Genomic DNA, 18,816 nt, shown 5'->3' with positions numbered 1-18,816 from the left:
TTAGTGACGAGAGTTTGACACCGGAGTGATCACTCCTCAACAGAGAGTAATTCGGGATTTTTTAAACTTTGCAGGAAAAGAGATGCTCGACCCCCTAAAGTCTGGACATGCCTATTACGTCTAGAAATACCAGGACCGGAGCGCGACAGACAAAGCAGTCCTGACCCGGAGATGAGGTTCAACTCGCGGCGCAAAAAGCTCGATCCGGCACATCGTCACAATGGCTCGCTGATGGTTGCTAGTGCCGAATACCCTTCGGCATCGGCCGGCGCGTGGTAGACACCGTTGGGAATGACGGGCCCGTCGATTAGGGCAGCCGATATCCTTACCAGGGTGACGGGTTTATGACGATCCGGCAAGATCTCATCGATGACATGCGCCGGTAATGGTCTATGCTACACTCGTCGGAGGAGCTTCGATGAGGTCCGAAATATGCGCACAGATGCATATAAAGACTTCAACGCCTCTTCGTACAATGCTTTCAACTAGACATGAAAACCGTTTATAAACTGCACCAGACCACCTGTCTGGCCAGCATACGTGTACAGTCGAAACTATGGCAAACGCGGGTAATACGGACCGTTCATGTAAAAGCCTTGATAGCCCTCACATCAGAGTCTCCAGGGTGGAGGTTTCGATATGAGGATTAACCACACCTCCAATCATCAGTAGGCATAAAATCTGATATGCTCTCACCATGATACGATTTTGTGTTTGGATCGAGTATAATCATGGGGACAAAGGTTGTCAATCTTTGCCATTCGCGGAGCTATCTCCGCGGCCTCTTGATGGAAACAATGGAGTTGCCAAGATCGGTCACGAAAACACAAGGACCGCTCTGGAACAGAAGAGGACTTGGGATTGAGGTTCAACGATTTTTGAATATTTCGAGCGCTCTGGGCGGTTCTCTGTCTTTGTAAAAGAAAAAGTCAATTCTCATCACATGATGGAAGGCTGTGGTCGAGACTTCTCGAAGTTGTTGATAGTTAGCGGGGGTGGGGTGACGCTGCGGGGTTGCTGAGAGCTTTGGGGGTCTGGGTGGAATTCATTGCGTCATAGTCCCGCTTTTGGGTGTTTAGGGCAGCAGCTCCACCATATTTCGTTCTGAGCATCTGGGATTCTTTGGAGCATCGTCGTCTTTTTCCAGCCAGACTCGGGCTGCAAAAGTAAGGCCCAGAAGGACATCAGATGACAGCCAGGTCGATCTCGTCACCCTGTTTTGCAGCTGTCACAGAATCCCGAAAGATGCTTGTCGAGTCCAGATTGATCCGACGACAGCTTCCTTCTGCCGCCACAACAATGCAGCCAATCATGGTCAACGGCCAGCTGAGAAGGGGCTTGGGGGAACAGCTCCTTCGTGGAGGCGGCAGAGTCGCAAAAGCCCATAGCCGAATTTCAATCAGATTGACCAAGACCTCACTCAACCCACCGCATCAGTGAATACCACTTGACTCAGTCGACACAATCATACCGGGCCCGTTTACCTCTGAAGCCACATTCTTGGTAATACTCTCCATTCCGCCTTAGAATCCTGCACCATGACGACGCCAAAATACCTCACCGGTGATGCGGCCGCCATTAACGAGTTCATTGATCGCTTTGATGTGCGTTGACACTACCAGCTCCCATGCGTCCCCCTGCCTGTTTTGCCATACTCATTGCCCACCAGGTGTTTTTGCTAGACTGTGATGGTATAGTTGCTCTCGCTTTCGGCAGCTCGCATGGTGATCCGACGTTAACAGTCTTGCCGCAGGAGTCATCTGGTCCGGCGAGCATGTGTTCGAGGGGGTTGTGGAAACTCTGGAACACTTGAGATCCAGAGGTGAGAGCCCTGTCTTGCTTTCGGCCTACTCAGATGGCTAACCCCCGATAGGCAAAAAGACAGTCTTTGTGACCAACAACTCGACAAAGTCTCGCCAAGAATACCTCAAGAAGTTCACGGGCTTAGGAATTCCGTCTGACGTGGAGGAGATATTCGGTTCGGCATATTCCGCCTCGGTTTACATCTCCAGAATCCTCAAGCTCGCGCCGCCCAAAAACAAGGTTTTTGTCATTGGAGAAGCCGGCATCGAGCATGAGCTGAGGAGCGAAAATGTACCCTTCATTGGCGGCACTGACCCTGCCTTCCGAAGGGATGTCACCCCTGAAGACTTCAAAGGTCTCGCTGATGGTTCTCTGTTGGACCCCGAGGTGGGATGCGTGCTCGTCGGTTTGGACTTTCACATCAACTACCTCAAGCTCTCGCATGCGCTCCAGTATCTGAGGCGGGGTGCCATCTTCTTGGCGACCAACGTGGATTCGACCTTCCCGATGAGCCACGGCTTCTTCCCCGGCGCAGGCTCGATGAGCATGCCTCTCGTGTATTCAACGGGCCAGAAGCCGGTGGCGCTCGGGAAGCCTAGCCAAGCCATGATGGATGCTGTCGAGGGCAAGTTCCAATTCGATCGTGAACGCACGTGCATGGTTGGGGATCGTCTTGACACCGACATCAAGTTCGGAATCGAGGGGAAGCTCGGTGGCACGTTGGCAGTCCTAACGGGCGTAAGTCAGAAGGAACACTGGGAGGCAGCGGATGCGGTTGCGGTGCCAGCATTCTATGTGGACAAACTGAGCGACATTGGGCTTGTCGCGAGGAAGCAGTGAGGTTGTTCCGGGCCCATGACGGGGTTTCCTAGGTGATAGACAGGACAGCTCGCACAAGCAGACAGCAAGCAACCAATAGATTTACGGCGTGTTCTTTTCCAGACACTTGTGTTTGAGCTGGGTGATCTAGGTGACACAGATGCGATGCTGTGGCCGCTCGGTTCCAAACGGCGGAAACGATGCCAGGAGGCAAAAGGGACGAGGTGCGAGGTGGTCACTTGTGGTGTAAGGTGTAGGGACGAGCCGCAAGGACACGCAACCCGTCGCCGCAATCAGGAGACCGCCAGACTCCCCCTTGGACGAGAGCTGGAACCTGGAACTTGGTCTGGCGTGCATTGGGGGGTTGTTGGAGGCTGGCTATGACGTAGGTCCAGACCGTGGCATGGGGCACGCCAATGGGTGCCAGGGAGCTAAGACGGGCTTGCCACTGGCCAGCTGCCACAGCGAATATGCAAGCCATCATTTGGGGCAGGACCCTGAATCTCAGGGAACCCGAACACCCGCGGGTTTTTGGTGGGTGTGAACCCTGTTTTAACCGCATCTCACAGGGGTCTAGGTGGGGCCAGGGTCTCGGTCGGTTGAATCTCGACCTTGTCACGACCTGCCATCTTTCCCACGGGCCCATCTCAGCTCCCAACACCGCTCCAATAACCCCCTCCCCCTCCAGACATATCTTGTCTATCGTATCTTGTCGATGCAGGTGTGCGCGTGATGTCTTTCCCCCCAATAAGGCTGACGTGTCTCGGAAGCTGGAAGATGCCATATCTGATCGTCATATCAAGAGCAGTACTTCCAGGTACCTCTGAGATAGATGTGCAGGTACCGCCAGGTATGTACGCTATTGCCTTACAGTGTGATATTCCCCCCTCTGGAAAAAGGGTCCAGCTGGCAGCGGGCTGTGGGCAAGGATAGGATTATTTTCAGGATTTACGGCCCCCCCATCAAACACCAAAGAGAGCTGTGCGATGACGGCACTCCTGTATTGGGGCTCTCATCGGCCGGCTTTTTTGGTGTGAGGGCGCTGGATGGGGGTTAGCGCCTCTTGTCTTCCGGAGCATTTGCAACGGCCCCTGTGATGGAGGTGTGCGAGGCGGCGTGGGCTGTGAGAGCATCAGTATGCAGACGCCCGGCGTTACTTGGGTCAATCAAAGCAAGATGGGAGCCCCGTCATTGTACCAAAATCAAGGTCTTGCAACCCGGTAGCCCTGCGTCTGCTGCTTGGACTCCCCCAGTTCTCCAGTCACAGTCGTCTAACCACCTTCGCTCGTTCGTTCTTGGCGGGGCTCGCAAAGCCAGGGCACGTCAATTTTGGCTTTGGCAACGACAAACTAGGAAATCCCAGCTTTGTTTCTTAGGGTCGCTATTAGGGCAGCGACCCGAGCCGACGTCCGCCCGCGCCGCTTGAACTTCAAGCGGGAAAGACACCCCCCTACCAATATCTACCGTCGAGGCTAGCTGCAAAAAGAGAGGTCATCGTGGTTGACTCTCGACCAAAAAAGACGGGTCCAACCTCTCCGCCTGTCCCCGTCAGCTCCTCACCCAGGAACAAAAATATTCCACGACAAGCGACAGGGGCACCTTACAACAGATAGTCCCTGTCTGTAGCGTCCGGCGCAGACATATATATGCAAGGTACCCGACCAAGCCAGAACCCGAAACCTGTTGTGCTTTCTTTCCCTTGGCTTCCTCCCCGTCTAGACCGGTCTATTCTTCTCTTTTGTTTTCGTTGCTCTTCTACCCGACTTGGTCCTTGGAATTCAACACACCCCCCCTACCTAGTCTGATCTACCTGATCGACCATGGAGGCTCCGTCACCGTCCGTGCCCGACGAGAAGGACCCTTGTAGGGAGCACCTCCTGGAGCGTCGTCAGCAGCTGACAGACTCTCTGTCTGCTTCTCCCTACGACCTGATCCTCTACCTGGAGCGAGCCGTGGTCCACTCTGACCTCGCCTACCCGGACCTCGCTGCTGGTGACGCCTACCGTGCTCTTCTCCTGGCCGACGAGGTCCGCGATGAGAGCTTCGAGTACCACGAGCAGGCCTTGGAAGCACTCAAGGGCTACTCAACAACGCCTTGCCCTGTGGTCCTTGACCATGGTTCCCTTACCGAAGGGATATCAGACGGCACCGCTGGCGAGGATGTTATGGAAGGGCTGGAGGGAGTCGGTCCCTATCAGCTCCTGGCCCACCTCGGTTCTGTCCGCGCCTACCAGATCCTGTCCTTGAGCCTGCTTCTCTGCGGGAGCCTAAAAAGCGCGCTCAGATTTTGCGAGAGAGGCCTGAACACGGCCCCGAACAACAGAGAGCTCAGCGAGATCAAGGGCTACATCGAGCAAGTCGGCCGCCGCAGACTACGAAAAGAGTCAGACGCCCCCATCGACATCAACAGCCTCCCCGACCGCGGTGTCGTCCGCCGTGAAGTCTACCCATGGAACACCCACGAACCGGACCGCTTCTCGGCCGAGTCGCTGGCCCACCTCAACAAGCAGCTGTCGACCATGGCTCCAAAGTGCGAGGTCCGCGTGTCTAAACTCCCCGTCCTCCTCGATGACGAGAGCAACACGGACGGCCACGACGTGATACCGACGTGTAATCAGCTCGGCCTCTTTGCCAAAGAGGACATCGCCCCGGGTGAGACGGTGCTGGAAGAGTATTCTCTCCTCACAGCCAACAACCGACACAAGGAATCCACCTGCGACGCCTGCGGAACGGCCCTCCCGCCCCTCGACCAACACTCCAAGGCGGTCAGCTGCCCGGAGTGCTACGACACCATCTTTTGCGACGACTTTTGCTTCACCAAGGCCCAAGAGCAATACCACCCCGCCGTGTGCGACACGGACGTGGACTCGATCGCCAAAGACCCCGACAACAAGGACATTGACCAGTCCCTCTACCTCTTGCTGCTCGCCCGCCTCCTGGCGATGTCGACACACCAGGAGATGCACCCCCTGGACGTGCCCTCGATAAAGTTCATCTGGGGCGACTTTGTCCCCTCGGAGCTCAACGAGATCGACCGCAGCATCAACGCCGAGCCGCCCCCGGAGTGGACCCTGCCTTTTTCGTTCGAGTACAACATCGAGATTCCGCTTCACATACTCGAGAAGATGGATATAGACATTTATGCCACGCTCGGCCAGCATGACATTTGGGTTTTCAACACCTGCTACGCCAAGTTCCGCGGCACGGCCTCTGCGCGCAAAAACTACCAGGACGGGCGCAGGGACGGGAGGCCGGATGTGGCGGCGGTTCATCCCTTTTGGTGCCTGGCTAACCACGACTGCGATCCGAATGTGAGCTGGGAGTGGGGGGGCAAGATGAAGCTTTGGGCGAGGGACAAGAGGGTTGTTGGGGGGAGGAAAGGAGGGGTGAAGAAGGGAGAGGAGATCTTGAATCATTACTGCGATGTGGAGCTGCCTGTTAAGGAGAGGAGGGAGTGGGCCAGGGGGAGTTTGGGAGGGTGGTGCATGTGCTCGAGGTGTAGGGAGGAGGCTGCTGGCAAGGAGGGGAGGGAGGTGATGGGGGTTGATGGGGTGGTGGGGGAGAAGAATTAGTTTTTCTTCTTTTTCTCCTGTCTGGTTATTTTTTGCTTGATATACACGCACAGCGAGGGGGTTTCTTTAAGGGGTTGGGGAGGAGGGAAAGGGGGAGCATCAGGCATTTTTGGGAGTGATGGATTTTTCTATCTACCTACTTAGGGGGAGCATATGGAGGAGGTGGGAGGGAAGAGGTTTCTTTTTCTTTTTTTTTTTTTTTTGTTTGAACCAAAAAAAACTTTCCAGGGCGTACGTTACCAAGTACACGATGGGGTTGTGCGGCAGCTCTGGGGCGTTTGAACATTTTGACATTTACAAATTTTCTTTTTATCTGTCCGATCTGTTTTTTGCTTTTGCCAAATCTCCCAAAGTTCTTTGCAAGAAATCTGAGCGAATTGAGTGCATTTACCATCAAGTCCCCACCCATGTATATATCAAGGGTTGGGTTGGGGTTATTTCCAGAAATCCCATCTTTCGCATCACTCTCTTCGAAGAGTCTATCCAATATCCCATGAAAACAGTTCTTGGTTCATCTTCTCTTGCCCCCTTCTCGCCTCAATTCTCGTTGTAACAAGACCTATGGAGCAATGTCGTGGTACTTCTCCTCTTCCAAAACACACATCTCGACCCTGGCTGTCAATCCACCACGCCTTCACTCACATGTTCCTGTCAAAAATCGACGATCACCGCACCTGACAAACTCGCATGTGAAATCATCCCAATTACGAAGCAACACAAACTGGGGGACAAGGGAAAGCGATGGCAAAACCCCCAAGAACGATATGATATGACACCCAAGTTCTAGAATCTCTTATGTCAGTAACCAAACGAGGGTGTAAGTGGGGAAACCGGCCAATCAAAACCATAGGATGTCGAACCCCAACAGAAATAAAAAAGTGGCACGCATCGATCAGTGGCTTAGCTCTATGGCGATGCTGATCGCGAGGCTTGTGCTTTCCTCGTAGGGAAAAACAGATGGAAAATCTACCACACGAGGTCCAACAAACCCTGGGGATCAATTGTGGGTTTCTGGTGGCTAGACTAGGAGCGGAAGATACTCTTCCCGGACGACAGCGGCGGAGGACGTTCTTTTTCGAGGTAGGTTTGTGAATGGAAAGGTGAGGAGACTCCCCGGCAGTTCTCGTTTCCGAGATATGTCCTGACCACCGGGAACATTCTCAGGGAATTATTAAGCCAAGATGTGTGGAGAAACGAACATTGGAAATCTGAGGTTGCGGAGAAGCAAAAGAGATTGACGGAAGGCTTGATGGAGGCTTGATATCCCGGGCGTTTTGCTCCGGACAGGGAACAGGTCCCTATCCATCTTCTCTGCATACGACAGGGCCTGTTAGAATGACAGCAGAAGGAGAGGATGGCTTGGGTTCTCGGGGTAGGAAACTTTGGGACTGTGCCACCAGAGCTCGCGGTTTGTCCCGGGGCGAGGAGGTTCCTTCATTGGCTCTGGTCTAGACAGTGTCTAATGGTAAGCTTCCTCTTATGATGTGGAAGATGGAGAAGTTACCTGAGCATGATGATGGACAGGTGGCCTCCTCAAGTGAAATGGGGCTTACCCAACCCGGGGAATGAACAGCGGGATCCATTGGCGGTTTTGGAGCTCTCGCCACGTCCCAAGGTTACCCCAGAGCAGCATTGAGGTTCGGTGACCGACGCTCCCAAGAACAGCAAAGTTGGACATGTCGCCTCTCAAAAGAGGGGTTCATTGGGCTTGGACTGTTGAGGGGGGGTAGGGGTCTATCCGTTCGTGCCGTCCAAGGGTCCTTCTTGTGTTCGTGCTCCCGCAGCTAACCACTCCACGGGACTCGTTCGTGTGGGTGCTGGCAGCTAGTGCTGCCATGGGGGTGTTGTCGAGGGTGCTACATGAGATTGCAGGGTCATGATGTACCGGTATGTACCTGCCACAAGGCAGCAGACTTATGGCGTGACGAGTGTTCGGATTGGGAACGGGCTTGGGAGCTGTCGATATCCCCAAGGGTCCTGTAATCCAATTAGCGACGTTGGAGGGCTGGCCGGCAGGTGCGAGATTCCTTGATAACCTGTTCTCGTAGGCAAGTCTGGACTTGGGGTTTATCAACTGACAAAGTATGGATTGCAGGATGAGATAGACATCCGGAACAAGAGGCAAAGCCTAACACTCGGGCTCCTGTGCGGTGAGAGCTGGTGCTGATCTGGACATCTGTCTGCTGGCTTTGATGCAGAATTTCCAGGTTCGTTGCAGAAGCGAGAACGCTCGGCTCAGGCGTGTGATGAGCTGGCTACTGACAGCCCCCGGTACAAGTGACTGGAGCGACTCATGGGGGCTTTGGCCGGTGATGGTAGCGCAACCAGCGAGAGGCTCCACATAAGCGATCCAAAGGGGAAGAGCCGTCGACATCTGGTTTTGGAAGGAAGAAAGGAAGGGCTCAACTGTGTGTTATTACCACCTTGGCATGCGCGCCCAAAGGGGGAGGTAGGCATAGATGCTGGAAGGGCGGTAGCTGTTCGGCAAACTAATGTCACAGTATGACGGTGTGTAGCGAGTTAACAAACTGACATTGTGGCAGGGAGTTCAATACTAAGCTTCTGGTACAGGGCTGCAGACTGATATCATTGTAGACAGCTCGTTGTGAGCAATGATACAACAATTATGGTCGAAACGGTGAAGTTCAATTTCACGTATAGGAGCATAAGGCCATGGCTATGTATTGCTATTTCGTTTCTCTTGTGCCAATGCCTCACCAACTGATGATAATCACCTTGCCTTGAATCATGAAGTGAGTCTTGATCGTAAGAGGCTATTATTTCCCAGTTTACTCGTGGGGTCAAGGTCAACAAGCCAAGAAGAGATGTCAACGAGCAGGACAGGGGGGTTGTTACAAAGTTATATTTCACATGGTGAGGCTGGCTGCAACGCATCGTGGAAAATTCGACCATGTCGGCCATCATACATTAAACTGAACAAGATTCATCACCAGATACTATGCCAAGCTCCCACCAAAACCAGCCCATCATGAAAGCAAGAGAAAATAGAAGCCTTTCACCGCTCAGAATGGAATGCTTTTCTGCCCTTCAACTTTCATCATGGTCAGTTTCTCGGCATCGACCTCCCCGAACATTGACCACACCCTTTCCCATCCCCACTAGTTTCCCCGCCAACTCATCCCCCCAGCACACCCCTCACCTCACCCTCTCTCCTCCTCTCCTCCTGTTCCAAAATACCCAGTATATTCTGCGCAACCATATCCTTCGCAAACTTCTTACTATACACCCCCTCCACCCTCCCAAAGCCCTTCTCCCCCACCCCATCAGGTATGATCCAACTGTCAGGCCCCATGTCGGCATGCCCATCGAATACTGCATCCTGACCAGCTCTTGCAATCAAAACATACCTTGGCGGTCGAAACCCCAATTTCTCACACAGCGCAGCCACTCTCTTAGAAGGTGATTTCCCTGGTGCAGTATCATTCTCTTCATCATCCGGTGGAAGGTCAAGCGGGGCTCCGCCCGGGGGGTCAAGTAGTGAGGTGGTCGAGTCTGTTGGCTTTGGCGGGGGAGGAGGTTTAGAGGGGGATGACTGGGTGGGTGTTGTCATTGCTGAGGAAGAATGTCCCCCTTGAGAAGCAGCATGTGGGTTGGGGGATGACGGTTGGGATGACAAGGGGCTGTAGATCTTGCTCGTCGAAGCCATCATCTTATTCGAGGCATGGGGGAACGTCACGCTTTTCCCATCCTTTGGCATCATCCCCTCTGCCATCAGCCATTCGACGCAGCATTTCGCCGCGTACTTCTTCGCGTCCTTCTTCTTGGCGAAGCCATTCTCGACGAGCTTCTCTGGCTGGGGAAAAACAAGTGGTTGAGAGCCGATGGAGCGGGAAAAGATTAGTATGCAGTTCCATTTTGTGTTTGGAGCTGCGGATATGGCTTCGTCTTTGTAGATGATGGAATTTTCGGTTCTGGCCTTGTGGGCGTCGATGTATCCTGGGTTGGTGTTAGTGATGTGAAGACATGAAGTGAAAGGGATGCATGAAAAGAGGGGACATACTCTGCAATAAGCTGATCCAGTCATGACCACCAGTATCAGGCTCTTCATCCTTGAGAGAAGAAGTCAAATCAGTCAGCGCCCTACGTTGGAGAGGTGTGATCGGTTTTGGGTCTTTCATCTGCTGCTCAACAAACAATGCCAAGGACTGGTAATCGATGCCGTCGTCGTTTGCAGCCGAAGAAGAAACCGTTGCTGTCGCCATGGTGCTCATAGGCGCAACAGGGTTGCGAGTGAGTTTCTGTCTGAGCTTTTTCGGCGATGCCTGAGCTTGAGCTATCGTGTCATTGACGAACTGCCCCAGTTTGCGTTTCGCTTTTCTGGGGGGAGGCATGATGCTGATGAGGCGGGCGGCTTTGGGGGGATTCGGGCTTCTATATGTGTTCGAGGCTGTCAAAGTGGGGCGGGGTAAGACCTCGTGTGCAAACGAAGACAAGAGTCCCAATTGGATGTGAAGCTGGCGAAGTTGGCAACAATAGTTTCGAGAAAACGAGGAAATGGAACGGGCGATGATCATTGCGAGGAGGTCAAACAAAAGCCACAGAGTCTGCCGCGCGAATGTGGTTGTAAGTGCGCTGTGGGCCTCACTTGATAATGCGCAGCGGCCCAAAAGACAAACAAGGCCTCCTCCACCAGTCGCATTTTGTTTGGCAAATCATAGCTGCACGAGCTGGATGCCTCCGTTTCTACAGAAAAACTATTCGCCGTCATGGGTATCATAATCAAGCCCGGGTCTCTGCCGGATTATCGTGTTTGGCAGCACCTCCCCTGCACCCTCACTCCCGTTTTGATCCTACTCAAAGAAGCCGCCACCATCTTCCTCCTCCTCCTCCTCCTCCTTCTTCTTCTTGGCCTTGGACTTCTTGGAGTTCTTCTTGCCATCATCTTGTGCCCCCTCATCCTCCGCATCCTCGGCTGGTCTCCGATTTTGCAGCCTCTCCAGCGCCTTCTTGCCCTCCTCTCTCGTCTTCTCAATCAGGGCCCACATGGGTGGTCTCTCTGTGTGCAAATATTGAGCCGCCTTTTCCTCTTCTCCCTCCGCCGGCTTCGCATATAAACTGATGTAGGGCTCCATAAAAGGGTAGTAAATGGCGTAGTCAATGTCGACCTGCGCCTTGTGAAGATCTTCTCTGAGCTTGGCAATCTCGTCGTCATTCGTCGCTTGCGCCAGCTTCTTCTCGAGTTGCTTTGCAATCCTGATGGCCTTTTTCCGTTCTGCAATAGTCGATTAGTATGTTGAAGTACACAATAGACAGAGAAAATAGCCTACCAAAGAAGCGAACCATGTGGTACTTTGAAATCATCTTGGATCTGATCTTTTTGTATTGTGCATCGGCAATGCGGCGCTTGTGAGCGGCCAATTCTCTCTCCAGTTCCCTCTTCTTGTGAGCAGGCAGCTTCTCGGGGTCATGCGCCAGCAGTCTCTCGATGGCGCGAGCGCGCTTCTTGATGGCAGTGTTGTTCTCAAGGTCGACGGCTTTGCGCGGCTTGGTCTTATGCGATCGCTCGTCTCTCGCTCGTTTTCTGGAAGGGTGTATGCTGTCGTCACCCACAGCTTGGGCCTCGGATCGAGATCGTTTGACACCCATTGTGAAGGTAGTTGTTGGTGTTGCTGTGTAAAGTCTCAAAGTTGCTTGACGAGATGCGATAACTTCCTTGTCGATAAAGAGAAGGCCAAAAAAAAAGGTGGAGCTCAGACAACTACAGCTGCCCCGCCAAGTCACTGTTAGGACAGGGGTTAGGGTTATTGAAGTTATAACCTCATCTCATCCGCCATGTGAAGGGAAGCTCTCAACAACACCTTGATCCAGCTTCGAAAAAAATGACCAATTCGCTCTTTTATGTTTGACAAGAGTTACTAATTCCCACGAGTCTCATACCTTGGATGAACCTTCCTTCTTTGATGATGAAACCAGGTCTCAGCAGATGAACACACGACACACTGCTCAACCACACACAGAGTACCGCGACTGACGAGGTAGCGGAGCTGTTGAATCTCATCACATCGTCTTCACCTCAGCCAGACCACGCAACTGCCATCATGGATCGGCCCGAGCCAGGGCTGATCAAATGGTCACCCAATGCCTCCCATAGCTCATTCATACACATCAACCTCCAACACCGCATGGTCCAGTTGTATGAGCCGACAGGACATGCCCAGCGCGGACGATTCGAGTATCGGAAAATCGCCGAACACGCTGACATCCCACCACTTACCGCTTATGACTGGTCACCCTCAATGCCTGGTCTGGTGGCAGTGGGAACACCAACGGGCGTGGTCAACCTTTTGCGAGTAGACGACAACTCCAACGCCTATCTTGAGCTGGAACTCAAGATGTCACGCACATGTCACGCTGTGGCCTTCAACACGATGGGGAAGCTAGCAGTAGCTCTGGAAAGAGTGAGGAATGACAACTGCCTCTACATTTGGGACGTCAATCGACTATCCGGGATCGACTCCTCCGTGAGGGGTTTCCCCACCAACATCAGTGCCCCTTCAGACCCTACCTACCGGCTCGAACCAAGTGTGTCCGTTTCGAGTGTCAAGTTCTTTGAGGACGACCCCAATCTTCTGGTCGCGGGCATCAAGGGGACTGGATTGAGATTGCACGACCTCAGAGACCATCATAACGCGGCAATTACGTTCCGAACAGGGTGCTGTAACAACCTCGCCATCGACTATGCCGACCCACATTATTTTGCCTCCTCCGCCTTGGATAAGCCTGGTGTGATGGTCTGGGACAGACGCTACATTGACCCGCATCATGTCAATCCAGTATATGCCAAAGCTGTGCAGTCCGACAGCCTACCGCCGGGAGGCGCTTTACGTTTGGACCATGCCGTTGAAGAGGAGGCAGATTCAACATTGACGGACAATAAAAATTCATTTATCCGGGCCCTTCGTTTCTGCCGTGACCAACCTGGTTTGCTGGCAATGTTGTCACGGACAGGCCAACTCAAGGTTCTGCACACAAGGCGCGAGCATCTCGAGCCAGAGTTGGTTGTGGAAGGAAGCCCAGAGTTGCTCGAGGTTGCACGGTCGCGCGAACTCGAGCCTCTCTACGCCGACCTAGCTCGCAAGAATGACAAAGTTGTGTCTTTTGACTGGATCACGATGAGCTCCCCAGTTCTTCAACCGCGCATACTGGTCCTTAGGGCCAACGGAGCATTTGGTGTGGTCGAAAAGCCATCTTTTACGTCTGAATACCCATACAAAATGGTCCCATGGCAACCGCCACATCGAGGATTTGAGGGTAATTTGTCTCCATCTCACTCACTTTATGGATAACTGACATGTGGCAGAAAACACACCCTATCAAGACCTTATGGAGTTTGAACCATCTCATTCACATGCCATGCTCGGGCCATTGCTAACCGAGACCGCTCTCCTCGACAAGCCTGTCTTTGGCTCCAACAAAGTTGACGTGGCTGCTGTGGTAGAGCAGACGTTTGCTACACCACCCAAAGAAGTCCTCACTGTTCAAGTCTCTGGGGATGCCGAGCTTCCAGCAGCATTTCATAATGCAACTACTGTTGCAGAACAGCTGAAGGCGCTGAGATCAATGGTCAAGGCCACAGAGGTAGGCACTCAAGCCGAGCCGCCTTCACAACGCCACCGCCATGAGAAACTCCTCATGGAGACTATGTACTTGGCCCGCAACTCGCCCAAAGCAAGAAATGTGCTGGATCACATTATGCTTCTGCGAGCCAAGGAGGGGTACTTATTCAACTATGAGAAAAACAGGGAGATTGTGTCGGATGATGTCTGGTTGAGGGATGTGTGGGCGTGGGTTTCTGGCGCTCAGGAGGCGGCATCTGATGGGGGGATGATGTCGCACCCTCTTGATATTGGATACCTGGGCGTCTACACAATATGGTCAAACGATCTCGGAAGCCGACCGCACATGAGACTTTCCGACGGCGAGCCGCCACCAGACGAGGCCGGGTGGGAACGCTGCCTCAACGCGATCAACAAAAAGCTCGGCATTCCCAAATATGACGGCCCGGCGCCGACGTCGAGGCCTCACCACCGAGAGATGTGTTTGGAAATGTGCAGCTACGGTCGATCCTATGAGTCTGAGTGTGAAGAGGCCATGTCTGACAGGACGCTCAAGAAAGACTCAGCCTGGTACACCATGGTCGCCGCCAACACTCTCTTCCGAGGTGACATCAAAGGCGCCGTCCAAGTTCTCAAAAAAGCCAGCAACGAGCACCCCGAACTCTTGTTTGTATCCCTCGCCCTCCAACTAATAGGCAAAGACAAGGTCGAAACCCTCGACTTTGACGCCCGCGTCGCCTCCAAAACCGACCCCTATCTCCGCGCCATTTCCTCCATCATCGCAACCGGCGACTGGGCTTCAGTCGCCGACCAACCCTCCCTTCCTCTCCGCGACCGCATCTTCATCGCCTTGCGAACCTTTGACGACGACCACCTGGACTACTGGCTCCAAGCGCAAGTCAACAAAGCAATCTCCTCTGGCGACATCGAAGGGATAGTCCTCACAGGCATCACAGACTCTTTAGTCGACATCCTCTGCAGCTATGTCCACAAGTTCAACGACTTCCAAACCGCCTCACTTTTGCTCTCGATCTGCTCCCCCCGCTTCATCGACGACGTTCGCGCAACCGCATTCAGGGAAGCCTACCGCCGCTACCTCCAACGTCACCATGCGTTTTACCTCCGCGCGAAATTTGACGTCGAGTCCACCAAACGGAGCAAACACCTCGGCCGACCGACAGTGAAACCCCCCGGCCGTCAAATCGCTCTTCGCTGCGTGTATTGTGACGCGGAAACGTCAATGTCGGGCCAGCAGAACCGCCCTCCTAGTCACGAGGGTACCACCCCCAATTTTATGCTGTTACCCCCTTCTGCGTCAAGCGCTTCATCAACCCACCCATCCCCAGCCACGATATCCATCATCCCAGCAGGCAACACCTCCAAGGCCTCCAAAGGCCGGAGCAACAATCCGTTCACAGACAAGATGATCTCCAGTGGAATTTCTTGTCCCACCTGCAGACGCCATTTACCTCGCTGCGTGGTCTGTTTGGAAGTTGTGGGGCTGCCGAGGAGTGACCAGGCCTGGCATTGGCATCATAACACAGGGACGGGGGGAATTGGCGGTGGCGGCGGTGGCAGGATAGGAGTAAGAGGCGGAGAGGATCAAGAGATGAAACTAGCGGCGAGATTTCCCACTTTTTGTCTGCAGTGCCTGCACGTCCTGCATTTGGACCACGCGAGGAAGTGGTTTGCTAGGCATAGGGAGTGTCCGGTTCCCGAGTGTAAGTGCAGGTGTAATTTCAGGGCGAATGAGGAGTTGGCGTATCGGTGAGAGGTTTGGTGGTGGTGGGTTAACTGTGAGGATTTCTTTTAAAATGTGGACTATTGTAGGACGAGTTTTAGGGGCAGGGGCACTTTCTGCTGCCGAAATGAGAAGATGTCTGTCTGAGTTGAAACTGTTGAAAGGGCTATCAGGGTGATCAGAGGAAGCCCTCACGCTCGGGATGTAGGATCATGGAGATACTGATCACCGAGATGAAGCTACATTAGCAGGACCAATGGTGGAGTATGTATCTGCACAATGTATCACGCCTGGACGAGCAAGATATTATAAACTCAAATCGTGTTTCCTCCTGGTAAGTGGGCAATTTCGATTATAGCCTCATGCCAGCTTCAAGGCTGCTTGATATTCCTCCTCCCTTCTACACTAATCCATTTCCCCCTGATAGACACCCTTGTGTCTTAAACCGCAAAATGCTGTTGCATGAATCGCCTACATCCAAGTCTCCCGTTGTCCGATTGAAAAACCTCCTGCGTCCGTTTCGAGACAAAAGGCTTCTCTTTCGACGACTAGACGTTCAAGCAACAGTCCCAAACCTTCTTCTCGAGGTCCCGCGGGTTGTAAGGCGTCATGTCAAGGTCAGTTCCCCGATCTTTGAGGAGCTCGTGGAGAACCCTGAGCTTTCCTGTTGGTTTTTGGTTGTCAGTCGAGCTTTACTAACTTACTAACGGCAACCTGACTGACATGCCCGGATGGTGCCGGTCGCAACAAGGCGATGCTCCGCCATTCTCTCGACCGCCGCCACCGACTTCGAACAGTCTCCTGCAACGTTTCCAGTGACGGGTCGCGCCCTTTTTGACCTCGGTGTTGTTGTTCGCAGCCTTGTGGGGAGAGGGAGGTGCGGTGATCTTGGTGTCGGCTTCGTCTTCTGATTTCACAAATCGACTTTCCATCGACGGATTTTGGTGGTTCTGTCGCTCATCTTGTCGATGGTTTGAGTTTAATTGTTGCGAGAGTGAAAGAGAGAAATGAGGGGGAAGAGATTATTTGTTGTTCTAGTTTGAAAATTGAGGAAGCAATAGGACCTGAAGCAAAGCGGTATAGTCGCAAGCAGGGAAGGAAGGAAAGTGGTGCGGTGCGATTCTGGCTATTTACCTAGGTAAGGCACCAAGGTATCTAGGTGCGGGTTGTATCGGAACCTCTATGGATATGTTCGTGGTCATCGAGAGATCATGCTGGGAAACAGTTTATGTAGATTTGAACCCGCATTCCAGATAAATTTGTTCATGGCGGCCCCGGTAGCTCCATGCCATATTCAAGACCATACAGGCCCTGCTATCTCTTCTCTGCCAAACCAATGCCCTGTGATACACCCCCTCAGAGGGGACCCTCAAACCGCAGTATGCTTCCCCTTGTACTCCACACAACCAAGCTTCCCCTTGTCTAGCCCCCTCCAATCCTGGGTGGCTCTGCTTACAAAAGGGCCCTCAGATATCGATTTCTCTTGTAGACAGCATGGCCACACATTCTTGTGATCCAGTTCACCTCTATGGTGGTCGTTCGTGTCAACATCAGCCCCACCCTCGTCGATGAATTCACGTAACGACACGGAATTCCCTAGTTGTTCAGCCATGTCAGATGGGAACTGATGGCTTATCATGGCATGCCTTACTTACCTGTGTGGTACCAGTCGCAGTACGGTGATCCTATACCATCCTCAAAAGCTCCAGGCTCGCAGAGACGTTTGCAGCGCTTGCATTGAGTGACTGGGGTGTTGGGGAACTTGTCCTCAGGTCCTTCGTATGGTGGAGGTGCCGTAACCTCGGGGCTCTCCACGGCGGAATAGTTGGGACAGGTGGCCTTGGGGCTTTGCGTAGTAGAAGCGTCTGAGGTTGCGATCTCGGAGTGTTGCCCAGTTTGTTCGTTGGAGGATGCGGCCTCGGAGCTTTGCACGACGGGATCATTTGATGTGGCCTTGGAGCTTTGTACGACAGGATGATGAGAGGATGTGACCTTGAACTTTTGTATGGCTGAACCATCGGGGCATACGCTCTTGAAGCTTGACGGAACGGAATTATCAACGAGTGTGCCCATGGAGCTTTGCCTAACTCGATCGTTCCCGTGCGTGGCCCCGTCGCCAGGTTGACGAAAACAGGAGAGGGTAGTCCCCATTGTCTTTGGAGAAGTCAGCGTCGGTCGATTAGATGATGAGGAGAAAGAGCGTAACAGAGAATAGAAGAAGAAACCAATTCCAAGTCTTCAATGCGAAAGCCTAGATAAGACTAACTTGGGGAAGGTGAACAGAACAGCTGTTCTAGTGGTGATGGTGATGATAGAAAGATCATCACACGGAAAAGAAGAGAAAGGCTGGTTAAAATAGTGAAAATATGCCCAAGTCAGATGACGCAAATGATATAAGTGAACAGTAAAGACTCGTCTATCGGGTGAACCTGCTCAACCTAAAAGCGCCACATGGGGAGAGAGGCATTAGGGGGGCAGAAAAGTTTGAATCGACTCTTCACGTTTTGGGCCACCGGAGACGATGACATGGAGAGCCTCAAGTGACCCGAAATGATGCAGAAATCTTGACGAGAATGACAACCATGCCTGCATATCAGCAAACCGCTTTGTAAACACCTGAATGCGAGTTTGGCTTGAGGTTGAGAAGTGATACACAGATCACTTCTGAAAACAATAATGCAATCTGAATAGCAGCTTCGCTTCTGCATACGTAACCACACAGTCTTCAACAGTATTCTTTTTCGGAACAGCGATATAGAAAACAGATACCAATGCCGCTTTTGTCATGTCGAAGAGGAGATCATTATAATCCATTTCCTTTTACTCAAAAGCCCGGACAGCAATATCGAGACAAGACAAACTTCAAATACATCGATAATAACTCTAACCCGTCCACTTATACACGATGTCCAAAAACTTTCCACCCACCTCACGATGTCCAAAACTACCCCATACAGCCTTTCGTACACCCTCACCTTTCTCATATATAAACCCCCTACCTCATCCCGACCCCATCTCCCAATGCTATCCACCCATCTACAACCCATTGAAACAGCCTACAAACAATAATCAGCAAATTGATCGGCCTCGTCCTCGTCCTCGTCCTCGTCCCCGTGCCCGCGCCCGCGCCCGCGCCCGCCAGGAAGAGAAAGGCCGTCGACAGGAAGAGAAGCCGGTATATCCCTCCCCAACATCCATAGCCGCTTCTCCTGCCCAAAGAAGAAGACGGCGATGACCTCACTTCATCCCCCCCCTTTGCCCTTTCCCTTCCAAGTAGAGGGGCATCAAACCCCGTAGCGAATGA

At 52.8% G+C, this 18,816-nt stretch overlaps 5 protein-coding genes across 5 annotated transcripts; 3 read left to right on the top strand and 2 right to left on the bottom strand.

Annotated features, from left to right (window-relative positions):
* Positions 1 to 669: 669 nt before the first annotated feature.
* PHO13 (p-nitrophenyl phosphatase) lies at positions 670 to 2,748 on the top strand. The gene is made up of 4 exons (XM_062950535.1): positions 670 to 1,604; positions 1,670 to 1,691; positions 1,754 to 1,822; positions 1,874 to 2,748. Exons 1-4 carry the CDS (start codon positions 1,539 to 1,541, stop codon positions 2,641 to 2,643), a joined length of 927 nt encoding a protein of 308 aa, XP_062796560.1. The 5' UTR covers positions 670 to 1,538; the 3' UTR covers positions 2,644 to 2,748.
* A 1,694-nt stretch (positions 2,749 to 4,442) lies between these two features.
* QC764_709170 (uncharacterized protein) lies at positions 4,443 to 6,194 on the top strand (the record flags this gene model as incomplete). The annotated part of the gene is made up of 1 exon (XM_062950534.1): positions 4,443 to 6,194. One exon carries the CDS (start codon positions 4,443 to 4,445, stop codon positions 6,192 to 6,194), a length of 1,752 nt encoding a protein of 583 aa, XP_062796559.1.
* A 2,783-nt stretch (positions 6,195 to 8,977) lies between these two features.
* On the bottom strand, positions 8,978 to 10,729 carry efg1_2 (rRNA-processing protein efg1; the record flags this gene model as incomplete). Its single annotated transcript, XM_062950533.1, has 2 exons — positions 8,978 to 10,151; positions 10,216 to 10,729. The coding sequence occupies 2 exons, from the start codon at positions 10,727 to 10,729 to the stop codon at positions 9,331 to 9,333; spliced, it is 1,335 nt and encodes a 444-aa protein (XP_062796558.1). The 3' UTR covers positions 8,978 to 9,330.
* Positions 10,730 to 11,005: 276 nt separating this feature from the next.
* Positions 11,006 to 11,869, bottom strand: efg1_1 (rRNA-processing protein efg1; the record flags this gene model as incomplete). The annotated part of the gene is made up of 2 exons (XM_062950532.1): positions 11,483 to 11,869; positions 11,006 to 11,427 (listed from the first exon to the last, which is right to left on the bottom strand). Exons 1-2 carry the CDS (start codon positions 11,799 to 11,801, stop codon positions 11,006 to 11,008), a joined length of 741 nt encoding a protein of 246 aa, XP_062796557.1. The 5' UTR covers positions 11,802 to 11,869.
* A 115-nt stretch (positions 11,870 to 11,984) lies between these two features.
* Positions 11,985 to 16,106, top strand: QC764_709150 (uncharacterized protein). Its single transcript, XM_062950531.1, has 3 exons — positions 11,985 to 13,466; positions 13,516 to 15,846; positions 15,940 to 16,106. The coding sequence occupies exons 1-2, from the start codon at positions 12,254 to 12,256 to the stop codon at positions 15,540 to 15,542; spliced, it is 3,240 nt and encodes a 1,079-aa protein (XP_062796556.1). The 5' UTR covers positions 11,985 to 12,253; the 3' UTR covers positions 15,543 to 15,846; positions 15,940 to 16,106.
* The last annotated feature ends 2,710 nt before the right edge of the window (positions 16,107 to 18,816 follow it).

Source organism: Podospora pseudoanserina (assembly GCF_035222485.1).
Source record: "Podospora pseudoanserina strain CBS 124.78 chromosome 7 map unlocalized CBS124.78p_7, whole genome shotgun sequence".
Lineage (NCBI taxonomy): Eukaryota > Fungi > Ascomycota > Sordariomycetes > Sordariales > Podosporaceae > Podospora > Podospora pseudoanserina.
This window is presented reverse-complemented; position numbering and strand designations above follow the sequence as displayed.